This window comes from Corvus hawaiiensis, chromosome 9 (genome assembly GCF_020740725.1).
Source record: "Corvus hawaiiensis isolate bCorHaw1 chromosome 9, bCorHaw1.pri.cur, whole genome shotgun sequence".
In the NCBI taxonomy this organism is placed as follows: domain Eukaryota; kingdom Metazoa; phylum Chordata; class Aves; order Passeriformes; family Corvidae; genus Corvus; species Corvus hawaiiensis.
Genome location: NC_063221.1, coordinates 24061035 through 24077108, shown reverse-complemented (window position 1 = coordinate 24077108; position 16074 = coordinate 24061035). Strand labels below are relative to the sequence as shown.

The 16074-nt window shown below is 38.3% G+C and overlaps 1 protein-coding gene across 4 annotated transcripts in view; it reads right to left on the bottom strand.

Annotated features, from left to right (window-relative positions):
* MAST2 (microtubule associated serine/threonine kinase 2) overlaps positions 1 to 16074 on the bottom strand; it is a 188708-nt gene that overhangs the window by 154246 nt on the left and 18388 nt on the right. For all 4 annotated transcript variants that reach the window (XM_048312262.1, XM_048312253.1, XM_048312254.1 and 1 more), the window contains 2 exons: positions 13323 to 13470; positions 9906 to 10048 (listed from right to left, as the gene is read on the bottom strand). In XM_048312262.1, coding sequence (XP_048168219.1) covers positions 9906 to 10048; positions 13323 to 13470 — 291 coding nt within the window. The remainder of the gene's footprint in view (positions 1 to 9905; positions 10049 to 13322; positions 13471 to 16074) is intronic.

Below are 16074 nucleotides of genomic sequence, written 5' to 3'. Positions count from 1 at the left end.
ACTTCTGGAAGAACACGAAGGAAAGGAGAACTTAGGAACATCAAACAGGCAGGAGAGGTTTTAAAAGGGATCTAGCTCAGACTAGAGACAGCCCAGTGTGCAAAGCTGCTCAAACCAAGGTTAGCAGCACTGATGAAATGCAAGCAGGAATGAACATTCCGACCTTTGTCTTCAACCCTTGGATTCCTGACACTGTGAAAAGCACCACGTGTATTTTCCTTGACAATAGCTCATCCATTAAATTACTTCAATTACCAATATTTAGAAAATTTGAGATGCAGATTTACCAAAAGTACCTCTGCAGGCTTAACTACCTGAAACAAAAACATCACACAGTACCTACTGAGGGAGCTTTGTGTGAGAGATTCAGTGCATGCACTGTAACTTTGTGTAAACAATTCACAGCAGAATTCTCTGCGTTAAAGGTATGCAAATGCTTGTTGCTAATTTGAGCAAAGACAAATACAGAAACCATGCTAGACCAACCAGAAACCAACTTAGACCTGAAGTTTCATGTTTTATTTAAACTCCAAGGCAGAGAATTTTAATTCAAAGTTTCACATAATAATTTGTTTTCATGGACAAATTATAGACCCTGCCATAGGAGTTCATCATATAACTACTTTTAGTGTCACTATACTCTATGACCACATTAAAATAATGAGGTTTGGGCATTCCTATCTTCAATTAGAGTTTTGTGGCTTCGAGCACTTAAAGAATAAATGCTGCCATTAACCTAGACCTTACCCTCAAATATGCACCAAATATATTAACAATGTTACTGAATCATGAGGTCATTGTGAAAATATAAATCTCAGTGTATTCCATCACAAAGCAAAATCTTGAGGATTTTAATAGGATATTATTTAAAGTATAAAATTAAAATCTCTCATTAAGTTATCTCAACAGCTCATTTCATTTATCAGGCTCAAAAAATATTTTAAAGGTTATTTTAGGTTAATTACATTTCACATCCTTTTATGACAGATCTGAAACCCTGCACATTTTTCAATCCTCTTTTATAAACATTCCCCTTTGCCAATAGCTGAGAGTTCACACTGACATATTTTTGCATACTCACACTATACTCTCAACATGACAGTGTTTTATATTCATGATGAACACAAAATCTTTGGTTTTTCTATGGAAACTTGGTCATTGCAATAAATAACAAAAGCAAAAGCCCCTCAGTCAGTTGCTCCACACTATTTACTGAAAAAACTGCTCAGGTAGACTTGTTTGTTTTGAGCACATAAGGCACCCTCTCAGGAAATTTGGCACTATTTGTGCTTAGTTGGCCACAGCTGCTTTAAGTGAAAATAATTCTGATCAATCGAAAAAACCACAATACAGGAATTCTTCTCATCTATTCCTATAATAAATAATTTGGAGGAAAAAAAAAAAAAAAAAAAAAAGGCACCTGGCCATTATTTGTCCTAGTTTCTGTTCACAAAGGGAAGAACTACAGATATTGACTCTAAATCAAGCTTGGTAATATATTGGTGATTCTGACTTCATACCTCATGTTCTCACAGCACAAGGACTCTGCAGTTCCCACCAGGGAAGAGTCTGAAACTCACAATTAATGCAGAAATGCTTGGGTTAGCAATAATAACCCAGCAAGGGCAGGTAAGAGATCATGGTATGCCTCAGCTCTTCAACAACTGACTTGAAAATCTAAATATGAACATAATCAGAAATCAGAAAATGATGCTGGCATACTACATACAGTGACTGCAGCAATAAATTATTCCACAGCCCCATCCATCTGAGCTCCAAACATCTGCTAAACATTAATAAACAGAGGTTTACAGAAAGTCTGCAAGACTTGCTTTACTTTCAGCTCTTCAGGTGACCAAGGGACTGAACCTCTCTGTACCTGAGCTTATCAAAGTTCAGATATCAGGATTGTTGCATAAGTCCCAGGCCTGTGTTTCACTTACAAGGCTACCCTTATCTCTGCCAAGAGATTTCACCTCTCCCCCTCTAGTAATCTCAAGGCAATAAGGATTTTAGATTAACTCTTAGGAAAGATTCTGAGCTGCAGCTTTTCAGAGGTGATGCACATAAACCTCTGTATTCCCACTGTCCTGCAAGTGGTAAAATAAACAATCACTGTGTCTCTGGGGCTGAAAAAGGATTGCTGGAAAGACACATCGCATGGCTTGGATAAACCAAAGTGACACAGTGCAGGAAAATAGACCAAACAAAAAGTGGCAGCCAAACATGGAGGATTATGCTACTAATTACAGAGCATGTCCAAAGCTTTTGCTTAGTCAAAATGCTACAGGGGATTGTTATAAATGTCCTAAGGCTCAAAACAGTTTGCATTTCTGGAAGAAAGCAGCTTGAAACTTAAGCAAACAAAGTATTTCATGTTTTAAGACCAATCCTCCTATTATCACATCCTAGGAAACTATTTCAAGAAGTATTACCAGACACAGAGGGCAGCCATATTAAAATACTAAATGCAGACATCTCACATTGCCTTTCTATGGAAATATCTGCCAAAAATAAAACATCAAATTTTCACCTACTTTAAATTAAAACCCAGAATTTTTATTGTCTACATCAGTATGTTTTTATAGCGAGGTCATTAAGAACCACAGAACAACACTCATGGAACAAAGCCTCACTCTTCAACAACATGTGTTCAAGACAGTCTGAATAACTGTATTTTAAGTTCCCCATATCTCCCCAAGCTAAAAAGCTAATTTTCCATGCACACTACAGCAGTTTCTCACTTTACACCTACAATAGTGCTGCTGTCAGGAAGAGAAGTGACTGCATGTGCCAAAAATCAATTCAACATATTCACAGACAAAAAAAATAACATGCAGCATCTGAAGATAATGAGAACTGCAATCATTCAAGCTGACAGTCTAGTGCCTAACAATTATCACAAGGCAAGTTTTATGAATTCATATTTCCTACAATGACAAGCCTCAGGTTACACAGAAGGGTGTTCACATTTTCTTTTAAATATGAAAATCTCCTTTAAGCCAATGAGTCCACTCCAAAATGGAATTCACTTAACTGAAGTGAGTAAAAAGATGCTGACTGTGTTTTAAGTAATATGCTGAAGTTTCTTCAGAGTAAGATGCTGACTGTGCTTAAGTAATATGCACTATATAGTAAATATAACTTTAGTACAGAATTTATCACAATAATTTTCTGTTCTTTACATGAATTATTCAGAATGAAGTTTCCTAGTGAAAAACCAATCAGGACTATCAGTTTTGGATGCCTGTGTGAAGCAAGTGTCCTGAATCTATCATGAAAACACAGAGTCATAGCACATCCATTTTTGTTTTCCTACCAGAGACACCTTAAAATCTGTGACAAAGTTAAGTCCCTGCAAGCACTCTAAACCCTGCCAAATGTCTAGAACTTGCTCCATACTTCTTCCTCAGGCCCTGTCCAAATTCCAAAATTGATAATGTACCCAACGAATCATCAGACTCTGCAGCATATGTACATGCAAATATCTAATTAGTATGCATAAACATAGACTTCACACATAGTCTTAATTTGGAAATCCACTTACTTCCCATCTCAGGGTATTTCAATTACAACTGCCAATTTAAAATGCAATTTCCCTGCCTTCATACAGTAATAAAATCCCTTCATTCATGCAGCCATAGTTCCTGCTGTCTTTTCCTTTTCTGTCAATATAAAAATATGAAATCCTACTTGTTCAGTCAAGTATTGAAAGTTCTCTATTCCCTGAAATAATTTATGGCCTTCATCACCTATGACTTTCATGATTATTCTTAAACAAAACTATTTTCATCTGTATTGAGCAACATTTCAATGTTACCACCTAAAATGCAAACTAAAAGTAACATTATCTATGACAAAACATTTTGGGAAAAGAGCAGCTGCGTGTTTTAGAAGACACAAACGTAAATGAAGTTTTCCCATCAGATTCAAATGTCTGCTTTTGTAATAAATATCCAGGCAATCAGCAGGAGGTAGCACTATGCACAACTGGCATTAATGATTTGTCCCTGAACTAGTGCTGTATTTTTCAATAAAAAGAGATTAATTCTTCTGTGAGGAGGTGGAATTCTAAGCTCTATGCACTCACCTCACTGGCAGCACACATAACGAGCAGAGAGGTGGAGAGTGTGGTGGGAGAGCAGATGTTGAACCTTGCAAACTAATGTTTAATTTGTTAGTCAGATACCTGGCGTCTGCCAACCACTGCAAATCCCATTCCTTCCAAGACCTCATCCCTGTGAGTTTAACAACCACTACCCAGGTGCCTGCATAAAGCAGAAATCCTAAATAATAAACAGTAAATCCATTAAAGTGCTGGGGACTAAGCAGGAGATGTGGAGATAGAATTTTCCTTTATAACTAGGAGGGGTTTTGAACTTCTACTTCCACTGCACTTCACCAGGCCTTTTGAATTATTAATTCCCGTACTGAACTGACAAACAACACAGAATTAAGGTCTCCTTTAGCTACAGGAAAGCATCCCTGGCCCCAGCCCGGGTGGTCCCAGAGCCAGGGTGACATTCCTTGTGGAAAATGCAGCTCGTGAGACGCCCGGGGCTGCAGCGCCACCACCAGGCCAGAAACGCAACCCACACAGCTGCGACCCAAAAATTCCCGATTTTATTTATGGAATCGGCTACAAATAGTACTTTTCTTTTCTAAAAAATCTTATTTTTCTTCATAACGATACCAACCATCATGTCTCTGTTACCAGAAAAAGGATGCTGCAAGCCACAGCACGGCATTACAAAGTGAATTCATTCTCCAGCTAAAAGCAAATGGCTAGTTACTAGCAAGAGATTCCGGGAGGACACGATCCCAGAAAGAACATCCCCCTGCTGTAAAATCACTAATGATTACAGGGATCTCTAACACTGTTTGACAAAAGCTCACTTGGATCGTGGAGGTCACAATTCCTGTCCCTAGCCCCTGGCACACCAGCAGATGGCAACCCAGCTCCACAGACCCCTCCGCAGGCTTGACTAAAACACAGCCGTTGGATTCCACTTCCACATGAATTCAAAGGGAATTACCTACCTCGTAATAATCTCACTCAATAATTCAAACCTGTACCCAATTAGCCACTCTTCCTTGTAGCCAGGAACAATACAAATTTTAATTTTCTTTTTAATAAACAGCATCCTGCACAGGGATGATACGCTATTAGGGAAAGTTTATATATTGGGTACAATTGATTCTATTCCTAATACATCTAATAAGAAATTTTAAAAAGCAAAGGAGCAGAAATTTAGAAAATAAATAGTCAGTATTATCTCCTACATCTAAAAAGCACACCCCAAGCTGGACATCAAAAGTACCATGCCACAGTGTGAGCTCTGTTACCAGGCTCCCAGTGCACACCAAGCCAAGGCTCCAACAACACAAGGATGACCCATTCTCCCCATTCCACTCAGTATTGCCTAATCCACACAGCTTTGGGGAACTGAACGTTCGCAACAAATCAGGCGGAGTGTTATTCAACAGAGGAAGTTCTTCAGCTTGAGAGTTATTTCAAATCTTTGCATTTGAGCCTTTCTACCCTCCAGATCATTATTCAAAATCTAAGAGGCTTGGGTTTTTAACTGTTTCTTCTAGAACAAGATGAGGGAAAGGTGAACTCTCTGACACTGTGTACAACCACAGTGAATATGCAATTATTTCACTTTGTTTCAACTTTCACTTTGTTTGAAAGCAAATGTAAAAACCTTAAGTCATTTGAAATGATCCTGTGAAGATGAGACTGACCCTACAAGGAAATCTTGCAAGAGTGGCATCAGAGGATTAACAGAGTACCAACTGCTTAGTCAGCAGCCTTCATCTCTGAAGATGAAGAAATGGCTCTGACCACATTCATGTGGTACAGAATATAAGGAAGTTTACACTAAAAAAAAAAAAAAAAAAAAAAACAACCTTATAAAGTTTACACTAAATAGAACTGCAACCACCCAGCTGAAATCCTCAACCTCATTTTCAAAAATTATGTTGTTTTCCAGTTCAAAGATTACCACAAGTTTCAGCTCAGTACTGGGTGCACTTCAGAAAACTGAAGCTTGTAAGTCTTAAAAAAAAGAATTTCAAAATCTCTTTCACAAACATATCTAAGTTTCCACTGACAGGCTTCTTCAAACATTTTCCTATCGCCACAATTGGCAGAAGGAACACGCATGGTTTCTTATTCCTGGAACATCTCAAACTTTTCCAGGCATTATATGGTGAGCAATGCATGTGAGATGTAGTCCTAATTAATGGGTTGCACATTATCAGATGTTTCTTTCACAAAACCCTGGAGGGAGTGCTTGAGATGCTGTCTGTGAGGGGTCAGGACGTGGGACACGCACACATGAAATCTCTCTCCACAAATAAAGAAGCATTAGTGTAGTGCTCTAGTTAAGCCTTCTGTCCTTAATGAACATGAGGGGAAAGTCACCCCTGGCCCACCAATAAATGCTCAGCCATGGAATATTAGCACCTTAGGGCATTGCTTCTGGCAATCAATTTCATTCACACTGAGTTTTGTCAAAATTAACAGTTGCGAGAAAGACACTCCCAGTCTACTCCTACAACAACCATCTCTTCACAAGGTCCTTTTTCTTTCTAAAGTTTAGAAACCCTGATGGTCTTTATGACTTTATTCATAAGAGAAGAAATCCATATTACTGATCTTTTGCATGATCACTGACAGGACTCAAGGAAACAGGATGAAGCTGAGTTAAGAGAGGTTTAGGTTGGATATCAGGAAGAAGTTTTTCACCCAGAGGGTGGCTGAGCACTGGAACAGACTCCCCAGGGAAATCGCCACAGCACCAAGGCTGTCTGAATTCGAGAAGTGTTTGAACAACACTCAGGCACATAGGGTGACTCTTGGGGTGTCCTGCACAGGGCCAGGAGTTGGACTCAATGATCCTTGTGTGTCCCTTCCAATTCAGCATATTCTAGGATTCTATGAGCTCCCTTAAAATAACACAGTCCAAGGTCTAATTCTTGTCTAAGATCACAGATAAACCCCCAAACTAAGTCATAAGAGATTTTCCATAAAATTACCCTTCTATTCCTTAAACATGCATTCTATACATATTCTCTGCACCCAGTTTTTTACTGTATTTTTACTGTATTTTTGGGTCTTGACAGCTGGAAATACCACTGAGATGCCCACAATGATGCTTTATGTGTTTTCCTCTGATTACTTCCTTGGCTTTCTTAGGGATTTAAAAGTCTTAAATAGGATACTCCCCACCAGAATTCAATCTCATAGGATCAGAGCATTCATCTTAAGGTAGATGATGAACTGAAGGTCACCCTCTGAAATCCTCACATATATTTAGAAGGCACACAGATCAGATCAACACCTATCATTCCACAATGACAGCACTCAGCATTCACTCTGTCCTGGCTTCTTTCTCAAGTCAAGGACCTAGTGGCAACTGCTGTGCAGGCACATTAATCCAGATTATCACACATGTACAAGCTGAAAGATTCTGCCCAACAATAAATTGTGTTTATATATTTCAGCAAGTTAGAATTTTATGTATTTCCAGTTCTGGAGTCATTGCTGATAAGTAGCCTAGCTATCAGTCTTGTTTAAAAAGCTGAAGACTAATTTCTGTAGATTTGCTATTGTTAACTTATCTTTTTGCCCTGAAAGTATTTTCAAAGAGGAAAAGAATGCAATTTAAGTGCAGTAAACACTCTGTATGATTAGTAGTGGTTAAAAAGCAAAAAACCACATTACTGAATGCCACAAAGCAATTTAGCAAAGGAAAATCTACTGATACCTGCAGTGCCAGAAAGAGGGAGCAGAAACAATGCACACAGCTTTCCTGGCTTTCCTAAATCACACTCCACTTCTCTCTAGACATCTAACTACTGTATTATAACAAATAATAGAAGAATTAAATGCTCTAGCAGTCAAGGCTGGCATATTAAAATGACACTCTGCATTACTGAACTTACTCATCTCTTAACAGAGCTGTTCTTCAAAGGAGATTAATTATACTGGCAAGAGACCTTTTGCTATTCTAATTTGTGAATTATTTCAATACCACAAGCATATTAAAACAGCTGCAAACATGTAACTAGCTCCAAGATCCCAGGACTCACTGCATTTAATTAGATGTTCATCTTGTGATGTTCTTTAGTCACTGCTTTTGAAACCCACTTCATATAAAAATGTTTAATGTCTAGACTTAATTAACTGCAACTGTAACGAACAAACAGCCCATCATAGAATATAGAGATAGCAAAGTGACCGTATAGTTCAACACCTAAACACCATCACAGAGGGACAAAGACTGGATTTAGAGATTCATTTCTCTGCTTTACTTAAGAAACAGAGAATTTTAAATTATTTTAAAATAACTCGTTGGCATTGTGTTGCATGTCAGAACATTTGATAGACAGCACAAACACTGCCATAACAAACTGAAAACACAGCATATGAGTAATATGCAGAATTGTAACATGGAAACATCTGCAGCTCGCTGAGCTGCACACAGCTGTTAAGCAAAAACCTAGTACTCCCAATTAAATATCTGAGAATTAATGCTTTGTTTTAAAGCACAGTTATTTTCATTAGCCTAAGCTATGAAGCTTCAAGGCATTTATCTGCCTCTAGAGAACAGGCCTGTGTTTTAACATATTACTTTTTCTAATCCCCATCAGATAAATACCTACACGCCAAGTTCATATGAGCATTCTCCCTTTCTGTTATAATTGAATTTAGAACCACTGGTGAGAGCATAAATTTAAGGCAAACACTGAACAGGCACCAAATTAAGAAGCAATACAATTAAATCAAATCAGAAGAATTTCAATATAGTAACATGTCTGAAAATGTCAAGACTACAGTTACTTCGTTGTGAAATCAAAATGAGTTGTAACACAAATGTGTAGCTTTTTGAACCTTAAAGATTTAGGATTCCTTTCATAGCCTGGTGGTGCCAAACTGTCTAGGAACCCCAAAAAAATTCTCAGGGCTATATCCAAGGTACACCCTTTTACTTAAGGGGTCATTGCTTCTAAACAGTCTTACAATGTAACATAAATTTACCCAGTTACTTGCAGCTCTATAAGTAGCATGCACCAGAACTCCTCACTTGAGTAAAACTTGTTACACAAGTAACTCTATAGATGTTCAGCAAAAAAACATTTCAACTTTGCTTTTAACCTACCAACAATTTCTGTTACATATATGCCTGCACAAAAATAACTCTTTTCCTACCTTTGTATTTTTCTGCTCCTCACACATCAGTGATTTTAGATTTTTAGAGATAATAAGGAACATCTACAAACAAAACATATGTTCCTTTTTGTGTGCAATTCCGACTTGACTGTAGCCACCTGAGTGTGCATCCCCATACAGAATATTCTCTTCTTAGAAAATAATAATTTAACAGATGCAACATTCCTCAAAAATACTTTCACTTTACCAAAACCTTTTGACAGAAACCATGAAGAAGAGCATATGTCATTTCCAGTTCTTCAATTCCTTGGACAGTTATCCCTTTCAGATTCATCCCCTAGCTATTCCCTAGGAAAACAGGCAGAGGTAGCTACTCAGAAAGCTGCTTTCCAATTAAACTTGTTTGAAATGGTTGGGTTCCTATGCTCACTTGTCCTAGACTTTCAGTGATATTTCTTTCAGGTATCAGGGAACTTAAGAAACATTGAGAAGAAATGTCCCCAAAAAGAAATTATTCTTCAACAGACACTTTTTTCCTGCTTTCTGTCAAAAGCAGGATGAACATATTCTCTTCCTAGTTCGCCTTGCACCCTAAAAAGTCCCACAGGAACAAAATGCTGCTTTCACTGAGCAGGAGCAGGGAAAACAAGGTACAAACTAAAGCACAGGATCACATCACTTTTTATAGCACAAAAGCACCACAAGTATTCCCAGACTCACTCACCAAACCAGCAGTAAGTGAAGGAGCAGATTGTCCTAGAGACTGATTTCTCATGCGGACCAGGTTGGAGGTATCTCCAGGAGGCTGCCATATCGTCTGGCCCACTCCACTGTGGACACTATTTGATAAGGGAAGTAGCTGTTTTCCTTTAAAAATAAAATCAAAATACCATCAGCTTGTTTTTAAACAAGTCTGCAAGTTCAAAGTACAAAGCTGAGAACAAATACTGCATGTGAAGTAAAAGCATTTAATAAAAAAAGCCATTTCAAGATTTTGGTAGGTTAGAACTTGTAAGAGCACCCTACCAGTAAATTCATTACGTTTGATAACTAAGAATTTTCAAAAAATCTACTTTAAATTATGAGATAACGGGAAAATCCAAAAACCTTGGAAAACCAGACTATCACTGTATAATTGTCCATACTCCACACATCTTAAAAAAGAAACAATATTGGCTGCCTTAAAAGGAGGCAAAATCTCTTTAGTATCATTTTAAAAATTCTTAGGAAAATTCATTCCTAATTGTAAAATACTGTCTCCGCTAAATAGCTTAGTCATCTACACATCCCCACCTTCTCCGGCCACAAGGACATTCAGCACTACATTTCATGCAGCTTTAACATAACATAGTGTATGTTTAAATATTGTCTTGCTTTGAACCATGGATGGATGTTTTTTTGCTCAATATGTATTTTCTAGCCAATGCAAAACTCCTTTTTGAAAAATGTCAAGCAGTAAATACCCGCAATGAGAAAGAAGCAAAGTCAAAGTAGGTCATATTTTGACTCCATGGAGCTTGACAGCTTCCTTTTATGTACAATGTCATTCACAAAGAAAAAAGAGAAGAAAGCTATTTCTGTGGTTAAAAACTCGTAAGTGAAGAAGTCTGTGAATCTGGGTTCAGTTATTAGCTTCCAGATGACCTACTCTGTAAGTTTGGTCAGTCAAGCCCTGTACTTCAATTTCACCATTGCAAAATCAGAGTGGATAATACCTCTTTTCCTTAAAATTAGGACTGTGGGACTAAATAACACACCCCTTCCAAGCATAGTAAAGATTCTTGCATTCAATGGATTATTACATGCTCAGGAATCACAGGGGGACTGAGACATTTATTGCAGTACGTAGCAGGAAGTCTACACCATTAATCACATCTATGCCATAGAAAAAGACTTGTTCTCTCAGAGGCAGAAAGCTATTTACAAATTCAACTTCACCTGAGAACTAGATGTGAATTATTACATTCATTCCATAAAAGCAGCTGCAGTCTTTGGAAGACTGTCACATAATGTGACCAGCCATGATGCTGGGGGAGGGCAGGGAGTGGAAGTGGTGTCTTTTTTTTTCTTTTTTTTTAACTTGGTTACATTAATTTTCTGTGACAGTTACGAGCAATGGGCCAGGTACACACCAACAGAATGAGTCAAAGTGTATGAGAGATGAGCAGGCTCAACTTACTCTAGCAAACAGAGACACAACATATTAATACCCTTTTCCCAGTCCCACTAAAGCTGCTTACAGCTGTGGACATGATTTTCATGGCTTGATCATTTTCAAGATAATGCATAAATACAATAACTCATTTTAGGTCTGCAGAGCCCTAAAACTACAGAAATGTACATGGCCATATTTATGTATGTATTTACCCACGCTCGAGAGCAAGAATAACTTCATTTAAGTCTCTATAAGATATAGTTATCAATATCTCCTTTTAGTTCCACAAAACCTGAATCCAGAAGGGCAGAATTCCATCAGGAGTCAAATCTCAGCCAACCAGTTTGTATGCACAGTCACCTACGCTCTTCAAACTTACTCAGTTCTGTTGCAAAAATTAGGTGGAATCATTTTAAGGACAGAACTTTAGGCTAAAGCCTTTCCCTGTCATGCCTCAAGTTCTACACACATTCCAAACACCCACGCTGAAAATATACATCTAAACATGTACATTTTCTTTATCCAGTTGGGTCAGACTGATCTTGTTGGGGCTCTTTACCCTTTCCTGAATCAGGTATAGTAGATTGAAAAGTCATTAAGATGAATCAACAGGTTCTGGAGAATATAGAACTCTCTGTTCTGAAATTACAATCTCCAAACAGAAAATTATTCTTTAAAGAGAACAGACCTTCCCTTTTCCCTGCTTCTTCCTATTTATTTTGCTTTCTTTTACTCAAGGGAAAAAAAAGCTACAGTACAAACTTAGGCCATCCCAGTCAGTCACCAGCTGTGCAGTTCATAAACTTCTGTTCTCCTCTAGTGATTAACCTGCCTTGGGGAACAAACTTACATGCATACAAAACACTATGAATGTTTCCATTTTTCAGAAACTATCCACTTACTACAAATAAAACACTAAGCCAAGGCCAAGCCAAAATAAAACATACATACTTTACTGCTTATTTAATTCTATTACACCTAACACTTCAAACATGAAAATATTTATCTTTCTCTGATAAAACATGAGGGACTGGGACTGGATGTATTTTCGCAATCATGTAAACCAAGCCCATGCTGATGCCAAAAAGGTGGTTTCACCTTCTTCCTCTTTCCCTCCCACCTGAGAATTTTGAACTCTTCTAGTTCTTGCACTAACATGCAAATGGGCAAACAGCCTAATTTGGGAGGAAATGGGCTGCAACTTAACTCTACAGAATAACAGTGGCATTCAGGCATATCAGCTCTTTCATTCTAGACTGATCATGCAGCTCTCTGTGCTCTATTCCAGCACCACAGACTTTGATATCAGCTTTGAACAGTTGTGAAACCATCCCCTAGCCCACTAGCAAAGTCTTTGAAAAAAAAGAAAACTACTGAACTTGGTTCAATTTTGGCTAATTACTTGCCTATGCTCGCTCCATGGTTCTACAGCTGACAAACTGAATTCTATTACAGGGTTGAGTATTGTTTTCACAAGAAAAAACAAATTTTACACAAACTGAAAAAACCATCAAGTTAGTAAGCAAGATTTTTACTTTGAATCACAATTGCCTACAGCTCTTTTGAAGACAAAAAGAAACTAAACAGGAATTCAAACATGATATAAAAAGTCAGCTTCCTAGTAAGAAACAATAGGGCAAAGTGGGCAAGCTTACATTCAGTGATGATGTTGGAAGGGGCAAGAATGCATTAATGTGCCACCTAAAGTTCCACCATTCCATTTTTTTAACTTTACATACTAAATCTTAGCTTCTAACTTTCCATTCTGGACAATATACAAAATTCCCCTCTTAATCCAGGCTTTTTCACTCTTTTCTACTAATATCTCTTTTTGCACCTTTCTCTTACATAACATTTTGCATGCCCTGCCGACAAGAAGTCACCTTACCAGTGACTTACCAGTGTTTTTTATAACAACTGTTATGCCAACAATGCTGCATCTTTAATACTCCTGAAGTGTCATATTATCTTTACAAAATGGCATACCTGACAAAGAACTTGCCAAGCTACCTCTTCGTAGCTTGCAGTCATCTTGACTTAGCTGACGGTGGAGCTTGGTTTTCCCAGCAGATGAAAAGATGTCAGGATTGCTGAGTTTCCTGCAACGCAGCGGAGTGGACTCCGTTATCATCTCCTGGAGAAAGAAAAACAAGTGGAAGTTTGTTAATGACAGCCAAGTATCCTCGTCTGAAACATGCAATCTCCAAAGCATAAAGGAGACCGCTCAAAAAACCGCAAAGAAACAGCCCTCACCACCCACCCCACTTCCCCCACAAAAAAAGAACCAAAACAACACCACTTAACATTGTAGATCCCCCTCTTTGGTGCCCCATAGCTGCACAGAAAGCACATCACAAGGTCCCAGTCAACTATGGTCCTTGAACACCACTGCTGTACGAAATACCATTAATAATAGTCAGAAAAATGCAAGTATGCTACAGCAGCTTTTTTTCTCTTACAGTATGTAGGAGAAAAGGGTACTGAAAAAACAGGCTCAGCTTTGATTAAAGCTATTTCCTGCTAAAGCACAAGTACTTTCTCCAGTCTTCTTCAATCTTTATTCCATCCAGTCTGTGAGTAATATACCTATAAAGAAACTGTTGCAATGTCTATTGCAACCCAAAACTCCTATTATAAGTTACAGCTCTACAAAGACCATATGCACAACTAAATAATAATTAGGATAACAATCAGCCTTTGTGTCATGTCTTTGTTATTACTACAAACAAAATTAGACATGTATGTCAGAAACACTCCCACACATGTGAATTCCTTTCACAGCATACAGCAAAACTTCAGTCAAAATAGCATAGGCAGAGCAGTGTCAAGCACAGCCACAGTGCTTTCCTCGTGCTTTTCATTGTTCTGGAGGTGTCAAACTCTCATTCCACACCCAAAGAAGAACAATGAGCTTTGCTATCTGACACAGATTTGAAGACGTGACACTTTCCATTATAGCCCATAGAGATGAACTGCTCAAGTTCTCCCTTCTCTGCAGTGTGAAACATTCCACTTGTTTTAATGGACTCCTCCATTTGATTTCAAATGCCTCTCAAGTGCCTGTACAGCACTTCAAGCCATGCTTATCCTCATAAAAATCTCATCTGAGGCAGAAAATAAACTTTCCCTGCATGATACATTACCACACAATTTAACATAGTTTTGAATTATGTTTCAATCAAAAACTAGTTTACTAGTTATGGTTTTTAATTAAAATTTGCAGATTCTAGTCAAAATCTATTTCTAAAGTCATTAATTCAAATCTATTCAGTCTACAGTGTTATGCCTCAAACTGTCAAATCCAGACCAGGACTACACACTTTAAAAACCTCAAGGGGAAAGGAGGGGAGGGGAAGGAGATGAATAAAGTGGTTTTACACAGGAAAAAAAACTGATTTGGGATTTGAAATAGAATTCTCATTTAGCTCTGAGTCACTCATTCTCAACCTTTCTTAGACCCCATCTCCTTCTAATCATGAAATCTTTTGGCACCTCATAATACTGAATAACTTTGTTATTGTTTGAGGGACAGCAATGCTTTGCTCCACATCAGCTTCAGCAGTGCACCTTTCCCAGGCTGCTCTGGATACATTTTCTTCTCTGGTTCTGGTCAGACTTTCAGTCGCCAGTGTCTAAACCAGATCACGAGAGACACCTGGGTACCAAAGCAGGTCAGTTCACTTGCCCAGTTCACCACACAGCTGCAAACAGTTGTGTTGGTGCAAGAGTGGGGAGAGGATCAAAAACAAATGACCTGGGGTAGAGAAAACTGCTCGAGCTGAAAAACTCTTTTAACCTTATGGTTCCTCAAACACATCTTTGAGCAAAGAGCATCACATTTTCATTTGTCTCTGACCTTCCCCACAAAGGTACTTTATTTCCAGCAGCCTACACTTCTGCTTTTCTGTCATTTGGAGAGCTGAAAAGGCACCTACCTGTCTTTCTCTTTGTACTTGGGAGTAAGCTAAATAATATTAAATTGCAGCATTAGCAGTCCCCCAGCACAGGGGACTCTAAAAGCTGCAGAGGCCAATGGCAGAGAGTCTTTGCTGCTTCTGTTCAGGATGGCAGAACATGGTTACATCCGTGTATATGACTGTAAGTAGACACACAGAAACATGCACACACTTTTATTAAGGCCTGTCCTAAATACCTATAATGTCTGAAATCTGGCACATTTACCACCCGTGACAGTCTGAAATTACCACACCTCAAAAAAAGAAAAGAACTCACGAACATGGGCACTCCAGGTTACAAACAAATGACTTAAGAACCTCATCCAGCCTACCCTCTCACACTCCTTTATGTTTCAATTCCAAATGTTCCCAGCATCCTTCAGTATGCAGCTACTTCCCTGAAACTAGTCATGTGTTGAAAGGCCCCGTGCACATCATCAGCAGTTAAAATTACAATGTCAAAGACTAACTTGAAGGGAAGTGTTCTGACTGGTACTTCTTTGTTCAAAGTTTTGGGGGTGTTTGTTGGTGTTTTGGAGGTTTCATTTGTTTTGCTGTTTTGGTTTTTCCCCTGCAGGTGTATATTCACTTCCCCTTCAACACACACACAAACACACACATATACACCTCTCAGCAGTCCTTCTCAGTGAACTGCAACCAAATAAGAACATTCATTCACTTAGGACACCAGGTAAAGAAAGGCAAGTCAGAAACAAAAGTACTCTAAGTCATGTTACAAGCAATTTCTGTATTTCACACCTCTCTTTCTCCACACAATATAT